This window comes from Geospiza fortis, unplaced genomic scaffold (genome assembly GCF_000277835.1).
Source record: "Geospiza fortis unplaced genomic scaffold, GeoFor_1.0 scaffold20, whole genome shotgun sequence".
Taxonomy (NCBI): Eukaryota; Metazoa; Chordata; class Aves; order Passeriformes; family Thraupidae; genus Geospiza; species Geospiza fortis.
Genome location: NW_005054374.1, coordinates 1,812,760 through 1,830,424, shown reverse-complemented (window position 1 = coordinate 1,830,424; position 17,665 = coordinate 1,812,760). Strand labels below are relative to the sequence as shown.

Sequence of the window (17,665 nt, the reverse complement as noted above, 5' to 3'; positions counted from 1 at the left end):
TTCATGAACAAACCAAAATGAAATTCTCTCTGAGCTCTGCAAGAGGACTGCAGGAAGATTGCTGAGGAACTGCTGCAGAGTCTGAGAAGAAGGAAGTAGAATCTGCAGGAGGAGCCATTTGGGAAGGCATCCACCAAGCCAGTGAAACCACTCTGGGCTTGGGGAGAAGGTAACACAGACCTGGTGTGTGAGTGCTTGGAATGAGGAAAGGTGCACGTGGAGTGTGTCTGTAGGAGGTGAAAAACCCTATTCTCCATTATTTCAGCCTGTTTGATGCCAAGTGCTCATTTGCCTTTCTGCCACAACAGGGTGGTGTAGTAACACTCATTTTACACTGTGCCTGACAGTGACTTTCTATTTGATTTAACAGAGCAACTGCATTTGCATTTTAATGAAAAAGACCAAGTTTGATCTCCATGCATACCAAAGGTATCCCATCATACACTATATGACTTCTCTCTGTAGAGGTGTGAAAAGTCTTTAGGAGATTCACCTGTGCAGGGTAGGGATGGAGATCAGGATGGTTTGTGGATTTTGGGCTAGGTAAGCATTGAAGGTCCCTTCTAATTCAAACCATGACTCTATTCCATGATTTCTCTAATTTCTTCTGACCTAATCATTCCAGTCCCTCTCTATAAGCAGCAGAGAGAACTAGGCATTTCCAGGGCATGACTCACCTCATCTTTCTTCACAGGAACATTTCACAAAGGTCAGAGGAGCCCCTGTCTGGGAGCATCCATTTCTCTCCACTGACTGTGACGGGGACGAAGCACGACTGCCTCAAACACAGGCATGCAAAACATGTGAGCAAAGGTGTCCTACTTCTCATTTCCAGCATAAAATGGGCTGCTCACAAGGACATTTGTCCAGACACCTACCAGAAGATATAAACAGCCTAATCAGAGAATGGGATGAGCTTGGAGTGTTGCCTTGATTTGTTTTAGACTAAATACAATGCTACAATGTTTTTCTCTACAAGCAGCAAATAAAGCTAACAGGTCTGTTAAATATTCCATGAAATGCATCAGTGTGTTCCTCCAGAGTATCTGCCTTAAAATTAACGTGGCCAGAAAGTCTGCATATATAAGAATATAATTTTCCAAAATTCTTGTGGCAGGCAGGAAAAAGCCCCACAAAAATCTAGTTAGAAAATGTATTCTAACAGGTGACACTGCTGTCTGTCTGAAGTCTGGGTTGTGCCTCAGCTGTCAGAGCCCTGAGGATCCCTTCCAGCTGGGCACAGGAGGTAGTGACTATGTGGAGTTTCCTTCTGCTTCCCAAGGTGAGATTTACAATAAAATGTCCATCCAGAACAGCCCAAAGTAGCAGGAGATGCTCTGTAGGCAGCAGCCATGTGTGGTTCATGGCTGAGGAGCAGAGTTGGATCAGTGAGAAAGGAGCTGGGCTCTGCTGCTGGATCTCCTTAGGAGCCCAAAGAACCCACAGAACCCTTTCAGCAGCAGCCTGTATGGGCTGTCTGCCAGCAGCAGGCACAGACCAGCATCCTTTTCCACTCACTGTATGACAAAGTGGCAGATTCCTCTGAGAACACTGTTATTCAAACCAGAGGAACATCTAGGATGGCTTTGATTACCATTTTAAAGCTCTGCCCAGGCAGTGCAGCCCATCCAGGGCCTCAGATGGATGTCCCCTGAGGCAAAGCCATGCAGCTGAAGCTGCCAGTGCTGAACAGGCTGTGTGGCTTCTGTCTACTTTGCACAAAAAGCAACCACAACTCTTTGGCAGCACAGTCTCCAAGAGTGGTCACTGGGCAGCAGCCAGGGACAGGGCTGGAGGAGTGAAGGTCAGAGCTGCCCAAAGGATCACTGTGTGGGAACTGCTCCAAGCCAGGAGGAACTGGGGGCAACTGCTAAAGATCACTTTAGAGAACATGACAGGAAAGGCCAGATGTCCTTTGCATAAATGCCTTATGAGAACTGAGGCCTCGACCAGTCATTGCCAGCAATCTGAATTTTTCAAACAAATGACATCTAATACACACAATACTATGACAGTTTTTGATAACTGTAAGAAAAGGATCAGAAGCTTTCTCATTTACTCTTCTGGCTGTGATCTGCCAAGGCAATTCCATAATGTAATAATAGTAGTGGGTGCTGTACAAACAGCAGGAAGATACAGAAGCTCTCAAGAAGCAGCTCCTACTCCAGCACAGATCTTCAATCATGTCTCTTCACTACATGTCCCTTTTGTTGCCATACCGTACACACCATAAACATCTCCCTCTTTCCAGCTAGATGTGTAATTCCAATGGCACCAAAAGCAAAAGACTTCAAGAACCTGGAACTGAACTTCCAGACTGTCCGTCCATCCTAGGGCTACTTGTCCAAATTTCCAGAACAGCTGTTGGGCACAGGCAACTACTACTGGGTCACCAGCTTTTAGGTGAAATGGGAAAACAGAAATTATTCAGGAGAGACTGCACAAAGCTGCATTCACCGGGTATTAATCACAACTTGACCTTTCTGCAGCATTTTTTCTACCTCCTTTTGGCCAAGATTTACTGCAGCTATCTGCATAATAAATGTTTCTGCCTTTTAATTGCATTTGCAATACAGACAGCTTATGCCACTTGAAATTATACCAAAATTTATAATTATGTGAGGGTTAAACTACCCAGTGGTCAAGGTTTGAGACAGAAAGCACAGTGGATGGACACTTATAGTAGAAAATCTAGAAAAATCTTGCAGAACAGAACAAATTCTCTGAGATGGTCAGTGTGCACAGAGAAGGCAAGCAAAGTCTGCCAGGCCAGAAGGGATGGTGGCCCCGTGTCCTCACCTGGAAAGAACACCTCCAGGATGGCTGGGACACAGTCAGGAGCTGCTCATAGTGGGGTCTCTTGCCACTGGTGCTGCCTCTTGCTACCCCACAGCAGCCATCCCATCACAACTTGACTGTGAGGAAATCACAATTTCCTCATTTACCAGTACAGGTTTTAAGTGCTAAGGATATATTTATGGAAGCCTGGTTAATAATTTTCAGTGTGAATAGGGCTACATTTTTTCCAGTGATCCAGTGCTAGATACCCATGTTCCACAGCTGAGCATTTCTCCTCACATATCATGTGCAGCAGCCATAGTTTAATAGATGCCTTCAGGGAGTGCATAGGAGTGATAAGGACACAAATTTTAGCTTGGGACTATTGAAAGGTTAATAAGATTTATCTATTCAATCACTGACTCATTCAGAGCAGAGATTTGGGATAGGTTTTGTTATTTTCCCAGTCAGTGTACCAGCTTTCTGCTGCACACAGCTCATGCTCTCAGCCTAGCAGGGATTCCTCTCAAAAGGATTCCTAAATGCTCCTTGTCAGGGGCAGATTACCTTGTATTCCAAGATACTCTGACAAAAAAAGCCTCCTTACATGATAAATAGACATGACTATGGGAGAGGAAAATAACTGATTTTTTTGTGATTTATTCCATAATAGATCAAGTGATCTTTCCAGTCTGTTGGTTTTGGAACACCACTCCCCAGTGGCTACTGCCCTGTGTTCCTACAAGCAGCCTTCTGGGGACAGACAACCATTTGGGTCCCCTCAGAGACTGAAGGGGAAGAACCTGTCAGGACTAGAAATCTGTTATGTTATGAGTGAAGAATAAGCCTCCCCAGTTTTAAAAAAGTCCATGGTTTTGACTCTACCCAGATCTTTAGTCTTTCCTTTATGATTACTGTAAACCAATAAAGTTCAAACACACTTTTCCTCTTTAATTTAAAGTCCCTAAAGGAATGTTCCCAGAAAGCAGAGTAAATAACCACAAACAAAAAAGACATCTTAACAAAAACACTTTCTGATCATCCTAAGTGAATAGTCTATAGCAACTCTTACCTTTACCACTTGTGAAAAATCAGTGATATTCCAACTCTCAGCAATGATGTGTGTGTGTGTGTGTGTGCGCGTGTGTGCGCACAATTCCCCTGAGCAATTGTTGCTCTATTGTGAATGATATTCCTGAAATTCTTCAGGAAACAAAACCAAACCTGTAAGTCACAAGGTTTTAGGTACAGCTCTAGGTACTACCTCAGCCTTTCAGCTGCTCAACACCTTAAAAATATTACAATTTTTATTCAGCTCACTTGGCAGTATGAAAAGATTTTTAAAATACACAACCATAAATCTTGTTTTCCACAGGATTTCTGTTCCATTCAACAATCAGGAAGGACAATGGCAAGGCAGCTGCCCAAAATTTCTTCCAAGTTCCACCCTTCAGCACAAAGCCCACGTCTCATTAGTGGAGGTTTTATATCTTATTTGTACACATGTATCCATGTGTACAAACACAGATCTTTATATAACAATTTTCATATATTAATTTGTATTTAGAAAACCAAAATCCTGTAAGTTAAAAACAAGTCAGGAAGGCAAAATATCTTGATGTCTGACACTCCAGCTACAGACAGCCTGATTTTTCAAGTGTACAGTGTATCCATAATCCCACATTATTTTCAAGAAACTCGTGGATACACAGCAGTTTGAATGTCATGCCCTGAAGTACAAAACTCTTCACCTGGTTATAGGAACAGAAATCCTTCACTCATCCTCTTCCTCCCTTCCAAATACTTCTCCCTCCAAAAAGCCACAAAATCTATTTTTTAAGGGGGAACACCCCCATATTTATCTTTTACATATTTTTTGATATATGCACACCAGAGCAGAACTGTAGAGCAATGACTGTCTTTAACAAAATGTGGATGTGAACAGGAAAACTGATAAACTGGAAAACCAGTTACAAGTAATAAGATTATATTTCCATATCCTTATTCATCAGAGCATCTAAAATCATCTGGAAATCTGAAACTCTTCTCTACAATATTCATTTACGAGCATCAGCACTATTCTAAACATAATAATTTCCATACAGAAGATTAGTAATAGACACTGAGAAAGTCTGTCATGGAAGCTGAATGTCCTTTCCAGCTGTGAGATAGCATCTTCTTAGAAGACACTACAGGATTGATATTTCTATAAGCTTTTTCTCATGTAAGATTTAAAAAATATGCAAAAATGAAACAAAAACGTTGAAGTCAGAGAGAATGTTATTAGGGATGTATCATGTACCAGGAGAAGCAGTAAAATCCAGGAAAAGCCTACATTACAAACTGAAAATACAATAAGCTAAACACAACTAACGTAGCTTTGTCTTTGTCAATGATTTGTTGAATAAAAAGCACAGCCTTGTAAAGAATACACCTCGGGCCATTAAAAGCACATTGAAAGAATAAAATATCCTCCTCCAGTGTGAGGGGATTGTACTTGGAAAGAGATCATTGAAGTTTCTCAACTGCTTCAAATTTACCCCAAAAACCTACAGACCAAACCCAAAACAAGAGAGGCCAACCTGATCTCTTTATCAACCTGCAATCTCTCTGTAGGGGTAATTCAGTGTTAAATGCTTGTTGAAAATAATATCTGAAGACAAAATTAATCTGCAATATTTACTCTGTTACTGAGAAAACTGCAAGACATTTCTGAAATAACAGATCACCCTTAGAAAGGGCAGTTACTTCTCTTAAATAATGAGTCCTAGAAACTCCAAGCTACGTTTTAACAAACATATTCACATTCTCAGCCTCTGCCTCCACTCCTTCATCTCTTTTATACATAAATAAACTACCTGCAGCATTACTGCACAGCCTCTTAAAAAGAGAAGCACAGTACATTACAAAACAATTCAGGATGGCAGATGGAAGAACTTTCTGTTTGAACTCAGCATTGTTTAGCTGCCTGTTTGATGGCAGAATTCTGCAGTGCAGCTGTGCCAGCCCATAGGTCAAACACAGCATGAACTGCAGCACTCACAGAGAGACCACAGGATGCTGAGCTGCTTGCACACAACATCCTCAGGAGGGTCTCCTGCCACAAGGAAACATGTGGTGCTCAAGCAGGGAGCACCTCTCCATTAACAACAACAACAAAATTTTAAGTTTTCCTTGAATTAAACTCCAGCTTGAGCACTTTGTGTTGGTGCATAGGGAGGGAAAGGTGTTGCAGTTGCATGTTGAACTGTGCCTTTCTACAGAAAGGATCAACCTTTAGATCATTGGATTTTCCAACAAAGACATTGCCAACTTTGATATGTTCTGGTAATGTTACTCAATAGATTTGGCAAACTAATAGACAGACACACTATAGAAACGAATTCATTTCTCAACATTCCATTCTTCCTTTCTCAAGAGGAATTTTACCATCAGAGAGAGTCAAATCTCATCTATAAGATTCACCCAACTCCCACCTTAAGCTCCTTTATTGTTCAGTTTCCCTCACAGCAACTCAAGTGCTTTTCCCCACTTGTGAACAAACACATCTGGTAGCTCACCACACATCTGTCAGATGAGGTAAGAGGAGGATAAAATCTGCTTTGCAGTGCCACACCTGAACACCTCTCCTGGTCTGTGGCCCACCAGGGAGCCCAATTCTGTTTCCCTGTGCAGATCCAACCCTTCCAAATAACCCAAAGTGCATGGGAAGCATCCATCCCATAGCTCAGGGCAGAGGCGTTCCCATGACACACTGAGGGGTACAAGTCTGCACATCAGAGGAAGAGAAACAAGAGGTTTGGAGATGGTGTGGGCCAAGGATACCTTGCCCACATGTGAACAAAATCTGATTTCCCAGACTAGAATCTCCCTGGGATTCTTGGTAGATAAAGGACAAGTTGTCTCTGTCTAATCAGTGAGATGATCTCACCTGTGGGATGTTCTCAATTGTTTGTGAAGTGAGTAAGCCAGGACACTCAAAAATATTCTGTTTAAATAAAAAAAAATAATAAAGAACTTTATTACTTATACACAGTCCAAATGTTTGGGAACAGGGATGTCCTACCCACAAAGGCAAAAGGAGAGGCACAATTAGATTTCCAGGTCTCTAGGTGTGGACTAAAATTGGTTTAATAAATGAATTCATTGCCCCTAGATGTAGTAAGTGCAGGCCTTATTGCTGTTACAAACTGAAGATTACTCATGACCTGCTGAGGAGACAAAGGGAAGATAAGATTGAATATGAAGTGTATGAATGCTTTTAGATACTGCAACATTCCCTCCAGCCTGCAGAAGGAAGATTAGCTAACCACTTTGACACAGATTACTCAGACTTCTCATTTTCCTGCTGCCACAGAATTGGGTAAGGAGGATTTAGACTGTCAGATTCAGCAGAATTCTGGGGCATACATGATATTTCATTTTATCTGTGCTCATATATATAATATCCCATGAAACTAGTCTCAAAATCCATACACCAATTTACCTACTCTGACATCTTTCTTCTATTGAACTCTGAAATTTTCATCAGCTTTTCACGTATTCTTCTGCTGTAGTAGTAGGCAAAGCTCACTACAATTTATTTAAAGGCATTTTAAGGCAAATTTGGTATTATTTGGCTCTAACTAACTCTTCAGTTGGATTGTGTCTCCTCAGTAATGTATTACAGAGATTTCTAAAATAAAAGTCCCATCTATACAAGTAATTTTCATGTATGCTATTATAAAACCTCCAAATTCTTGGGAAGTTTATTGAATGCTTTTGTTCTGTGATATTTTGTCATGCAAATTATCACTTCACCTCTGCTCATGAGAACTCCTAAACCCACGCAAAAATATGGAAAGGGAAAAACCTCCAAGAGAAGCAGCAGGCTGGTACAAAGATGAAATACATGTAAATCACAGCAAGTCTCTCAACTTCTCTCTGTTTCTGCTTGCAGCCAGCACAGGGAGAACTCCATCTCCTGGTCCAAGGGGTTAGGCCAAGGAAGAACAGGAGTTTAATGAATGAATAAATGAATTGCTTTGCTTTGTCATAGGTGTACACCATTTCCATTTTCACAAATTCATACACAAGTCTTAGGACAGGGACTTCAGACCCAAAAGGATAGGAAACATTTTCTGTCAGGGAACTTTTTTTTGCGGATGCTGTTAAAATTTGTCTGGTTAAAACCATATTTTAAGCTTGTGGGGGAAGGCGTAGCTCATATAAATTCAGTAAGTCTTGCAAAAGCTACCAAGTACATGAAGACAAACTTCCCAATGGTCAAATTCGGGAAATTTTGGAAGAATGTGAAGGAAAGAAACATCCCAAAATAAACAAAAAACAACCATAAGCACAAAATAAAGACAAAATGAAAACTATACTATGTACAAGAGATATTGGGCAGCCTGATCTATAAGAATTGCTGGTTATGCCACTTGCAATGCATCCAAAAGAGTCAATTCCATCTGTTCTCACTCTTAACAGAAGGGAGACTCTTGCAAGACTTCTATAACCATCTTTGTCATCCCCAAAGAAATTCAAACTTCTGGGACAACTGAGACTGCTTGCTTAGTTAGAAGAAGGAACACTACACAACAAAACAATTCTTTTGATGACTTTCTCAACTAATCCAATACTAGAAATGGTGCAAAAGTTAATTAAACTATAGATTGAAAGAACAAGGCACTGAAAGCTAAAACTAATTCTCTGGGGTATCAGAATAGAAACAAGTCAGTTTGGGAGGTTTCACAGAATTTAGAAAGCTGGCTTTGATTTTCGGACTATCAGGTGTATTAATTGCAACAGTCCAGACATATGTAACTAAGGAAGCATAGGGGCACCAGTTTCATTTAAATTTTGATTTATGGACAATTGTGGGAAGAAGACAGAAAGTATTCCTTGGTGTTTGCTCCGTTCTATTTGTACTTTCTGGCATAATGTAAATGCTCTTATGTTTTGGTCTCAGAGAGCAAGAAAAACTGCACTAGCACAGGTCATGAAACATCACTGAAATGTATCACAGTTAATGGCTGTGAGCCTTAAACACTATTTTTCTGTTTTACACTTGAATAACTTCTCTCCCTTTTTTCCTCTCCATTTTGTCACAGCTTCTCTCACTCTCACCCTCACCCTACTTGAGGTCTCTAGGCACATAAATAATTAAAGTTATTTAATGTGGGGAAGGTGTAACAGTAGTCATTGGCAAAGTCATTCTGTCTTTAGTGCTCCACAGGAATAAAAGATTGAAGAGCAATTGTACCAGGGGTTAGAAAAGGGACTCTGAGGGTGAAATAATTAGACCTGGGAAAAACTACCTGGTTTTGCTAGAGCTCAAAGCTATTATTTCCTTCATGTTTCAGCCATCATGACTGCAACAATCATTCTGTTCATACTCACTCTATACTAAAACCTACTCAAGCCAATTCAATTTAGATGTTTTTCCAATGCAGAACTGCCACAAACCTTGGAAAGCCTAATTTGATTGTCAAGATTGACATTAAAATCTGTCCCCATGAACGTGCACATCTCAGTTTTGAGTTTTCATTAAAGATTCAGAGCTACCAGCCTCCAGTTCTGCTTCCAGCCTCCGGCAGATTTCCAGATGTGCAGGGGTTCCCACATATAACTGAGTGTCCACATGTGAGGGAATGAACCATTTAAATTCATGTCTGGAAGGACACTAAAAGGACTCTCCCCACCCATTGTGCCAGACAGAATTGCCCATGAGAACAAAGATCCCAGTTTGAACTGCTTTAAGTACAGAATCCAACCTGTAATATAAACTGATACATCTCTGCTGAAGAAATTGAATTGTCATGATATTGTTCAGTTGGCTTCAGCTCCATTTTTAGTTTCCCTCAAACCCAACACTTTTAATGCAATGTTGTTTTACAGCTGCTGGAGAAAAATCAAAATGTCTCAGTAGCCAGGGCACTGCAGCAAAGCCAGCACAGCCCCTGAGCACATTAAGGCATACTCTTCCTCTGGTAGGATCACTGGGCACATTTTCATCCAAAAAGCACAGTTTGTAGAATTTATATTTATTTCTAAATAATCCAAAACTTCTCAAGTACCACACAACACTTCATTATGACACCATCATGACCATGCTGACCTTCTATTGACATTTTATTTTATGACAGGGCTCCAAAATACAATGGGAGAAGTCAACCTCTACTGCTGAGAATTGTATACTGCAGGGCACAAAACCCACAGATGGAAAGCCAAAATTGTGCTGTACCATACTGTGTATTTATCAAAACAATATACTGTGTATTTATCAGTCCTCAGATTTCATCAGGTATTAACTGGAGATGCAGAAGTAATAAGCTGGGTGGGTCAATGCAATGGGATCCCTTAAATTATAACAGAAAAGCGGCAATGTATTAATAGTCAAATAATATGGTCACAGTCTCTTAATTTAAGTATGTAGACATTTTATAGTACAAAAAGAAATTACATTTGGCTAATCCAAAAACATTTGCTTGACTTGTGACTGACCAATTGAAAGAATCTCATTTTTAGATTGCTGTGCAGTTGGCCTATTTTCTTTTTGCACTATCCATAGGCACCGGTAAATAAAATACATCAAACCACAGGGAATACATTCCCATGTTAGAGGTATTTTCCACTGCTATTTTTAGGTACTCTTTCAAAAGAGCAAGTTTCTGTCTATGCTTTTAAAATGAACCACAAATGAATCAGTTATGCAAGGTCCTTCAAAACTCAACAGAAACCCACTGGGAGCAAAGACACTCTTCCTAAACCACAAACACAGGTTGCTAATTGTCACTGGCCTCCTGCTTATTCTTGTTACTGGATATTTTTGTATTACAATTACTGATAAAACAACAAAAAACAACCTGAAACAAAAACCTTGCTTTCCTGGCTGTGTGAGGCTGCCACATGATGATACATTATTCTATCCCTCTTGCCATTCCTCTGTTCCTTGCATGTCACAGTGAAAACCTTCAACCTGGTCTCATTCCCTCCCCATTAATAAAAGCCAGAATTTCAAAAGGGGATTTTTTTAGAACGCTAAAATTAAACTCAGTTTGAAAAGAGTGCAATTTTATACATGAGGTGTGGTCTGCTGCCAAGGAGAATCAGCAGAATTGTATCAAATCAGAAGGCAAGGGTATCAAAAAAGACTTGGAGTACTTCTAGCTTTTTGAGCCTTGGGCAATCAAAACCACAGCATGTACAATAAACTATTCCACCATAACCCCCTTGTGCAATTAAAGTGCTCTCATTTTGGCTGAACTCATGGGGTTTTCATAGTTGAGAGCAGCTGTTCGTGTGCTGGTGATACACATTGACACACCCCAAACAAACCTGCAACCATCCATGACATGCTGTCTGGTGTCTGCTTTTGGTATCAAACCAAATATAATATTGCACAGATTTAAAGTTCAGAAACAGTTACTGCTGTTTAAGCATTACTTTTTCAATTAAACAGAGAAAAGTCAGAAGAAAAAAGCATTATTTGTGATATTGCTATGCATTGTAAGGTGGCCCACTACAGACACAATGAGCCTCTGAATCAATCTACAGTATGTTTAAAATTAATTTAATGAAATTTATGTTTAAAATTAATTTAATGAAATTATTCAGTGACAGAACTGGCTCAGATCAATCCCATCACAAACCAAGATGTGAATGAGTGCAGAGGCTCAGTGACTGAAATCCAGAACTTTCATGATCTCAGCAGGCACAGGAATGGCACAGAAGACACACTGCATTGTTCAGAGAGAAGATTGTTACAGGTCAATGATGCAAGTCTACACCAAGCCTGACACTGAATTCTTAACTGCTTTTACTCCCAAACAGAGTCTTTTCATATTTGGAAACATGGTGTGGCAAACTAATATGAAAATGTTTTCACAAAATTAATCAGAAGTGAGTTCATAATTTCAATTCAAATACAAGGAGTCTAACATTAATTATTTAGATACTTAATTGAGAATGTGCACTTTCAAAACCAGCCTACCACAAATCACGTTGATGTGCTTCTGCTTTCTTCCACAATAAAAGCGAAATGTCACTGGCAAGGTCATGGTTTAAAGTGATTTCATGGCAAACAGCAAATTCCTGCAAAGTTGGAGGTTGTAAGAAAAAAAGTTTGTAAGAAAAAACTTGATCAAGAGGGAATTGTACTTTATCATGGATGTTACCATTTAAATAATTTCATTATAGATTCTCACAATCTTAACCAAAACAAACCCCGGCTAAAATACATTCAAGAAAAAGAGGAGGTCCAAAGGCATATCATTTCTAGTGCCCAATGCTGACAGCTCAGATAAGGGGAGAATGCATGGTTAAATGAATAAACTCCATTCAGGTTCTGCATCTTCATCTAGGAAAGCCAAAGCCAAACAAGCACTCCCTAACGGCAGCACAGGGTTTACAAACCCACAATTCCCACCCCTCTTCCAGGGCACTCCTCACTTTCCCCTCACCAGCCAGGTGACACTTGTGTTTGCACAGGTTTCTCAAACTTCTCCACCTTTCTCTGCTGCCATCATTCCCCAGCAGAGACAAAATGCCCAGGAGGTACAACCTTCTCCCTTATTCATTTTCAGTCTTACCTAATAAATAGTTTTTCTTCGGTGCATTAATTGCTGTTCTCCTCCTAACTGCTTCCTACTCATCCATATTGTTCTGACAGTGGGGGTTTCAAAGCTAGACAGAGTTAAGAACTACATTTCCATTAAAAACTCATTTTTTTCCCCTCTAAAACTTCACATTGGTAGCAACAATAAAGAGAGCTCTAACCTGGATAAAGATGCCAACACCTAATAGACATTTTCACTACTGAAGCATCTGAATTTTAAAATATTTAAAAGGTTTAAAATGCATCTGTAGAATAAAGGAATAGAAATGCTCCTCGAGAGACAAATATACTTGCACTTATACTGCAGAGCATGACTAAAGTCAAGGAAGTTGTTTTAGAGTTGGCAACTGTGAAAAACATCACAGAAAAAAAGAGCTAGTTTAGAAAACACTGTTAGGAAAAGCGGCTTCTGCAATGCAACATTTCCATGCAGACAGTTGTGTTGCTTTTTTTTTTTTTTCTATTAATCTTCAGTGCAAAACTCAAATATGTTTCAAACCTAGAGGCTTCAAGAACACTCACTTTCCTCATATTTCAGACTTCTGGATGACTTTAGACAGGATTAAGACTCTCCATTCCCACACAAATGCCATGTTCTTGGCTGTTGATGTTAACACACTCCATGATGCAGTTGTGCCATTGCTGCACTAATACCTACAATGAATGAGTGAATTCTAATTCCTAGACCATATCTTTATTTAATTGAACATTTATTTAACTGAGGCCTTACAAATTTGCATGTGTGTATAAAGATCTGTTAATCTTGGCATTATTAGCTTACTTATTTTCTTAATATTGTGAGACTTGGAATTTGGATCCTTATTTCCTCCATTTTTCTCTTCTCTGACTCACCAGGGATTTTGTGCAAAGATTCAGGAAAATGAATGAGGTTTTAGAACCAATAATAAGTAGAACTCTTCCTGAGACTGAGCTTCTCTCAAGCTCTGCAATGGCTGCAGAAGTAGGGAGGCAAGTTCAGATTCAAAGCACATAAAACTGCTCAAAAAGCCATCAGCTGTGTCATGCAGTAACAGCAAATGAAAAATATCATCTCCAAGTGACAAATGATTTGCTTTCAAATACCAGTTTTCCCCAGATATTCAATAGCAGAACCCTTGGAAACAATGTTCCCATGGTCATGGACATTTGCTTCCACATTATTCAGGTAACACTTGCACCTTTTTTTATCATACACATAAAAAAACCCCAAACTCAAACCTCCAAGCTCCACTCCTGTGCAAGCCCTGGAAACACATTGGTGCTGTTCACAATTCCTACATTGTCTCCACCTCAGTATATATTTTATAAATTATATAAAATCTTGGAGACCCTCATCCTGTGACATGTTTGTCTCCCACCTGTGGATGCACTGCTACTTACAGAGCTTGCCAGGCACAGCTTGTGCAGGTGAAAGGTGGCAGTGATCCAAAAACCCCTGGAGCCCCAGCTCAGAGACACAATGGTGTCTAGCTGCATGCAGATCACAAGTCAGCCCCACACAGAACTCAACCACTCCTAAAAAGCACAGGCTGTGGTGGAAGATAATATCTCACACACCAAAAAAAAAAGTTATATGTCAACAATGAGAGATGCCCCAGGTAATTTAAGTATTCCAGAGGTGCAGTTAAGTGAAGGTGCAGAGCAACTCCCTTCAAAATAAATAAAATGCTTATTTAAGGAGCTTCCTGTTAATACTCATTTGTGGAATATAGTTCAAACCACAATGGAATTTTGTTTCATTTCTGATTCCATTTCTGTTTCTAAGCAATACAAAAAGCATACCAAGGGAAAAGTTACAAAGCAAATAAAAAGGTCCAGATTAGAGTAATTGAATACAGAAATTCCAGTGCAGGCAGAGAAAGATTAAAAAAAAAAAAAAGCCAGACAAATTCAGTTCTCAAGCAATTGATTCTGTTCTGAAGTTGTGCTCCAGCATATGGAAAGCCCCACAAAACAGGGTCACTCAGTCACACCTAGGACAGACTAAGACATGAGTTTAAAACAGATTTCTTTTTTTTTTTTTTTTTTAATAGCAGATCCAGGGTGTTTGGAACAGAAAGAATGCAGGAAGCTTCATTGTTATATATTGGATGTGTGTGTATATATATATATATATGTGTGTTTATGTATTCCTTCAATATAAAGAGAAAAGTTACTGTGAAATTCAAAGAAATATACACATTAAGAGCTGTGCCTACCAAAAATTACCCCCTACCTACCACCCTTAGAACCAAATCCATGCTGGTCTTCAAGGTCTATTCTTCCCACTGTGCTTGCCTATCCTGCTTTCCTGTGTTTCCAGGCTCTGGGTGAAGAGCCCCACGAGTGTGCTCATCCCTGCTATGAACAGTTTGATTAGAAGGCAGAGTAAATGTAGGCAAGGCAAAGGACAATAAAACACTGGAAGCAGTGCTCAGTCACAGCACAGTCCTGCACTGCAGATGTCTTCAGCCATCATTCTAGCAAACAGATTCCCTTCCTGCCTCCACCCCACAAGAGCAAATGTCTCACTAAGAGATGGTAGTTAATCACCAGATATGAAATTTATCTCTCTTGATAAGGAGACTTGGACCATTATGTAATACAAACATGTTTTGCAGACAGGCAAACAACTGGGTGACTACACCATCACATTGAAAATTGTTTAGTAAGATCCTTCATGCCTACTGTCTTTCCATTGTAAAAAATACATCTACAGCCCAAAATTTACATAGAATTTTGGTTAAATAAGCATTTCTTTACCCCTCAATAACTTAAGATTTCAACTACCATAAAATCTAAAAAAGTCAAACATGCTACTAAGTATTTCTTAAGGGTAAACATAGTGCTGAAGGTTGCTCAGAAATGTTAACGTGTTAAATAACTTCCAGTGTTTAAACACTTTGATAGTGTCTGGGAATTGTACCCACACCTGAGCCTTACAAACCACATTTCTCAAAGCTTACTCAGATCTATGACTAGCAACTCTCACCTTCCATTATTGCTTAGATGGAAAACAGAAACAAGGAGACCCCTGGATCTAATTGCACTTGGGGAATAATTTATATCAAAGATACACAGAAAAACATCTAGTGAAAGTCTAAGCATTGATGTCACAGAAACACAGAATGGCTTGGGTTAAAAGGGACATAAAAGTTCATCCAGTTCCAGCCCTCCTGCCATGGGCAGAGACAGTTTCCACTGGATCAGGTCACTCAAAGCCCCACCCAACATGGCCTTCAACACTTCCAGGAATGGGTCATTCACAGTTTCTCTGGCAATCCGCTCCAGTACCTCGCCAAGCTCATGGTGAAGAATTTTTTACTGATATTCAATCTAAATCAACCCTCTTTCAGCTTAAGGGCATTACCTCTTGTCGTATCAATATATGTCCTTGTCAAAAGTCCCCCTCCAGCTCTCTTGTAGCCCCCTTTAGGTACTGAAAGGTGCTACAGGGTCCCCCCAGAGCCTTCTCCAGGCTGAACAACCCCACCCCTCTCAGCCTGCCCTCATATCAGAGGTGATCCAGACCCCTGATTATCTTTGTGGTGTCCTCTGAACTCCAGCAGGTTGTTCCCATGTTAGGGGTCCCAGAGCTGGATGCAGCACTGCAGGTGGGGTCTCACCAGAGCAGAGAGGCAAAATCCCCTCCCTGGAGCTGCTGCCCATGGTGTTGTTGATGGAGCCCGGGACACACCTGGCTTTGTGGGATGCAAGGGCACACGGCCACGTCACACAGAGCTTGTCATCCACCAACATTCTCAAGTTCTCCTCAGGGCTGCTGTCAGTATTATTGAGCCCTTTTACATCAAGAAAGTTGGGAAGCAAAGGAAAGAGAATGCATGGAGAGTGTGCTCTCAGAGATGATGGAGTTTCCCTGATTATATGCCTAATCAAGGCAATAAGGGCTCATTATGATCACTTGTTCTAGCCTCCCCTACATAGAGCCCATAAGATTTCCCCATACTAAGTCCTGGTAGAAATAAACCTGCCTTTATAAAAACCATTCCTGATTTAGTTTTTTAGTGATGAAAACCTCTAAGAACTTATTAGTCTAATAAATGTTTTTATTTTAAAATACTTCCCTCTCTAGTCCCAAGATGTTCAAATTTCCAGCACTACTGTTCTTAAACCCTTTTTTTTCTTCAGTAAGGGGGCCATTCCTCACCTCAACCTTTTTAGACAAGAATCCAAACACCATTTCTTCCTTTTGGATCCACCAAAAACAACATATGCTCCAAGCATCTCTACTGCAGGGGTGTTTAAAAGGCTTAATGGGCTGCACCTTGGACAAATCTCCCAGCTGAAGTGCACACAGCAAAACAGAAACACTTGTGCACTTCAGGAGTAATTGTCCCACCTGCTCTATCATCTCAAATTCATTGAAAGGACTATTTCCCTGGCAGTCACATTAAATGTTTCCTGCCAAGGCTTTCCAAAAATCACTAAGTCTGGGGTGCAGAATCCCTTACTGTTCCCTTGCTATAACTCCACACTTGAAATACTGAAATGAGTGGTGGATAGCTGCATTCAGTAGCTATAAAGTATCCAAAACTACCGTGTAATTGGTTCTCAGCCTCCATAACTTATTCATTTCTTTATATAGCCATAAAATAAAATTGAAGTTATACACTACTATATTTAAGATAAAGTAACTACACTTTTTTAAAGGAAGAAAAATAGAGGCAGCACACGGCAGGAGCTGCTCTTCACCTGGGCGCCCAGAGCCTCTCACCTGCTCAGCGGCGAGGAGAAAACTGCGCGCCCGTTCTTTATCATCCCTCCCACGGCACAACAACCCCAGACGGCAAGATCTGCCTCCTGGGATTTTCACGTTGTAGAAAGCATTGTTAAAAAATAAAACCCCAACCAAATATGCAGGCATCTCCTATCAGGTTATTAACACCAAAGTACCCGGTCCCCGCAGGAGCAGCCGGGGCAGCGCAGCCCCCGCTCCGGGCAGGGCTCTGGCGGGAGGGTCCCACCGGCACAGGCTCCGTCCTCGGGCTCTGCTCTCGGAGTAAAGAAAAGGGAATAAAAGAGAACCAAACAAAACACACCCCTCAAACCAGTTGCTAACAAGAATGAACGACTCACCGGGAACCTCGCAGGAGAGGAAAATCACGTACAAGCAGCACCAACCCGGCAGCCCGCTGGGGCTGGGAGGTGAAGTCCCTCTGCCGCGGGCTCGGCTCCTGGCTCGGGCACGGAGCGCACAGCCCGCCCCGAGCGCCGACAGCCCCGCACTCCGGCGGGGCACAGCAGGCTCGCAGCGACCCCGCAGGTGCAGCCCTGTCACGGCCAACCTGG

General features: G+C 40.9%; 1 protein-coding gene across 1 annotated transcript in view; it reads left to right on the top strand.

Moving 5' to 3' along the window:
• Positions 1-17,439: 17,439 nt before the first annotated feature.
• DYNLT3 (dynein light chain Tctex-type 3) overlaps positions 17,440-17,665 on the top strand; it is a 21,297-nt gene continuing 21,071 nt past the window's right edge. Inside the window, exon 1 of the mRNA XM_005424858.3 lies at positions 17,440-17,639. Within this exon, the coding sequence (XP_005424915.2) occupies positions 17,440-17,639 (200 nt within the window). The remainder of the gene's footprint in view (positions 17,640-17,665) is intronic.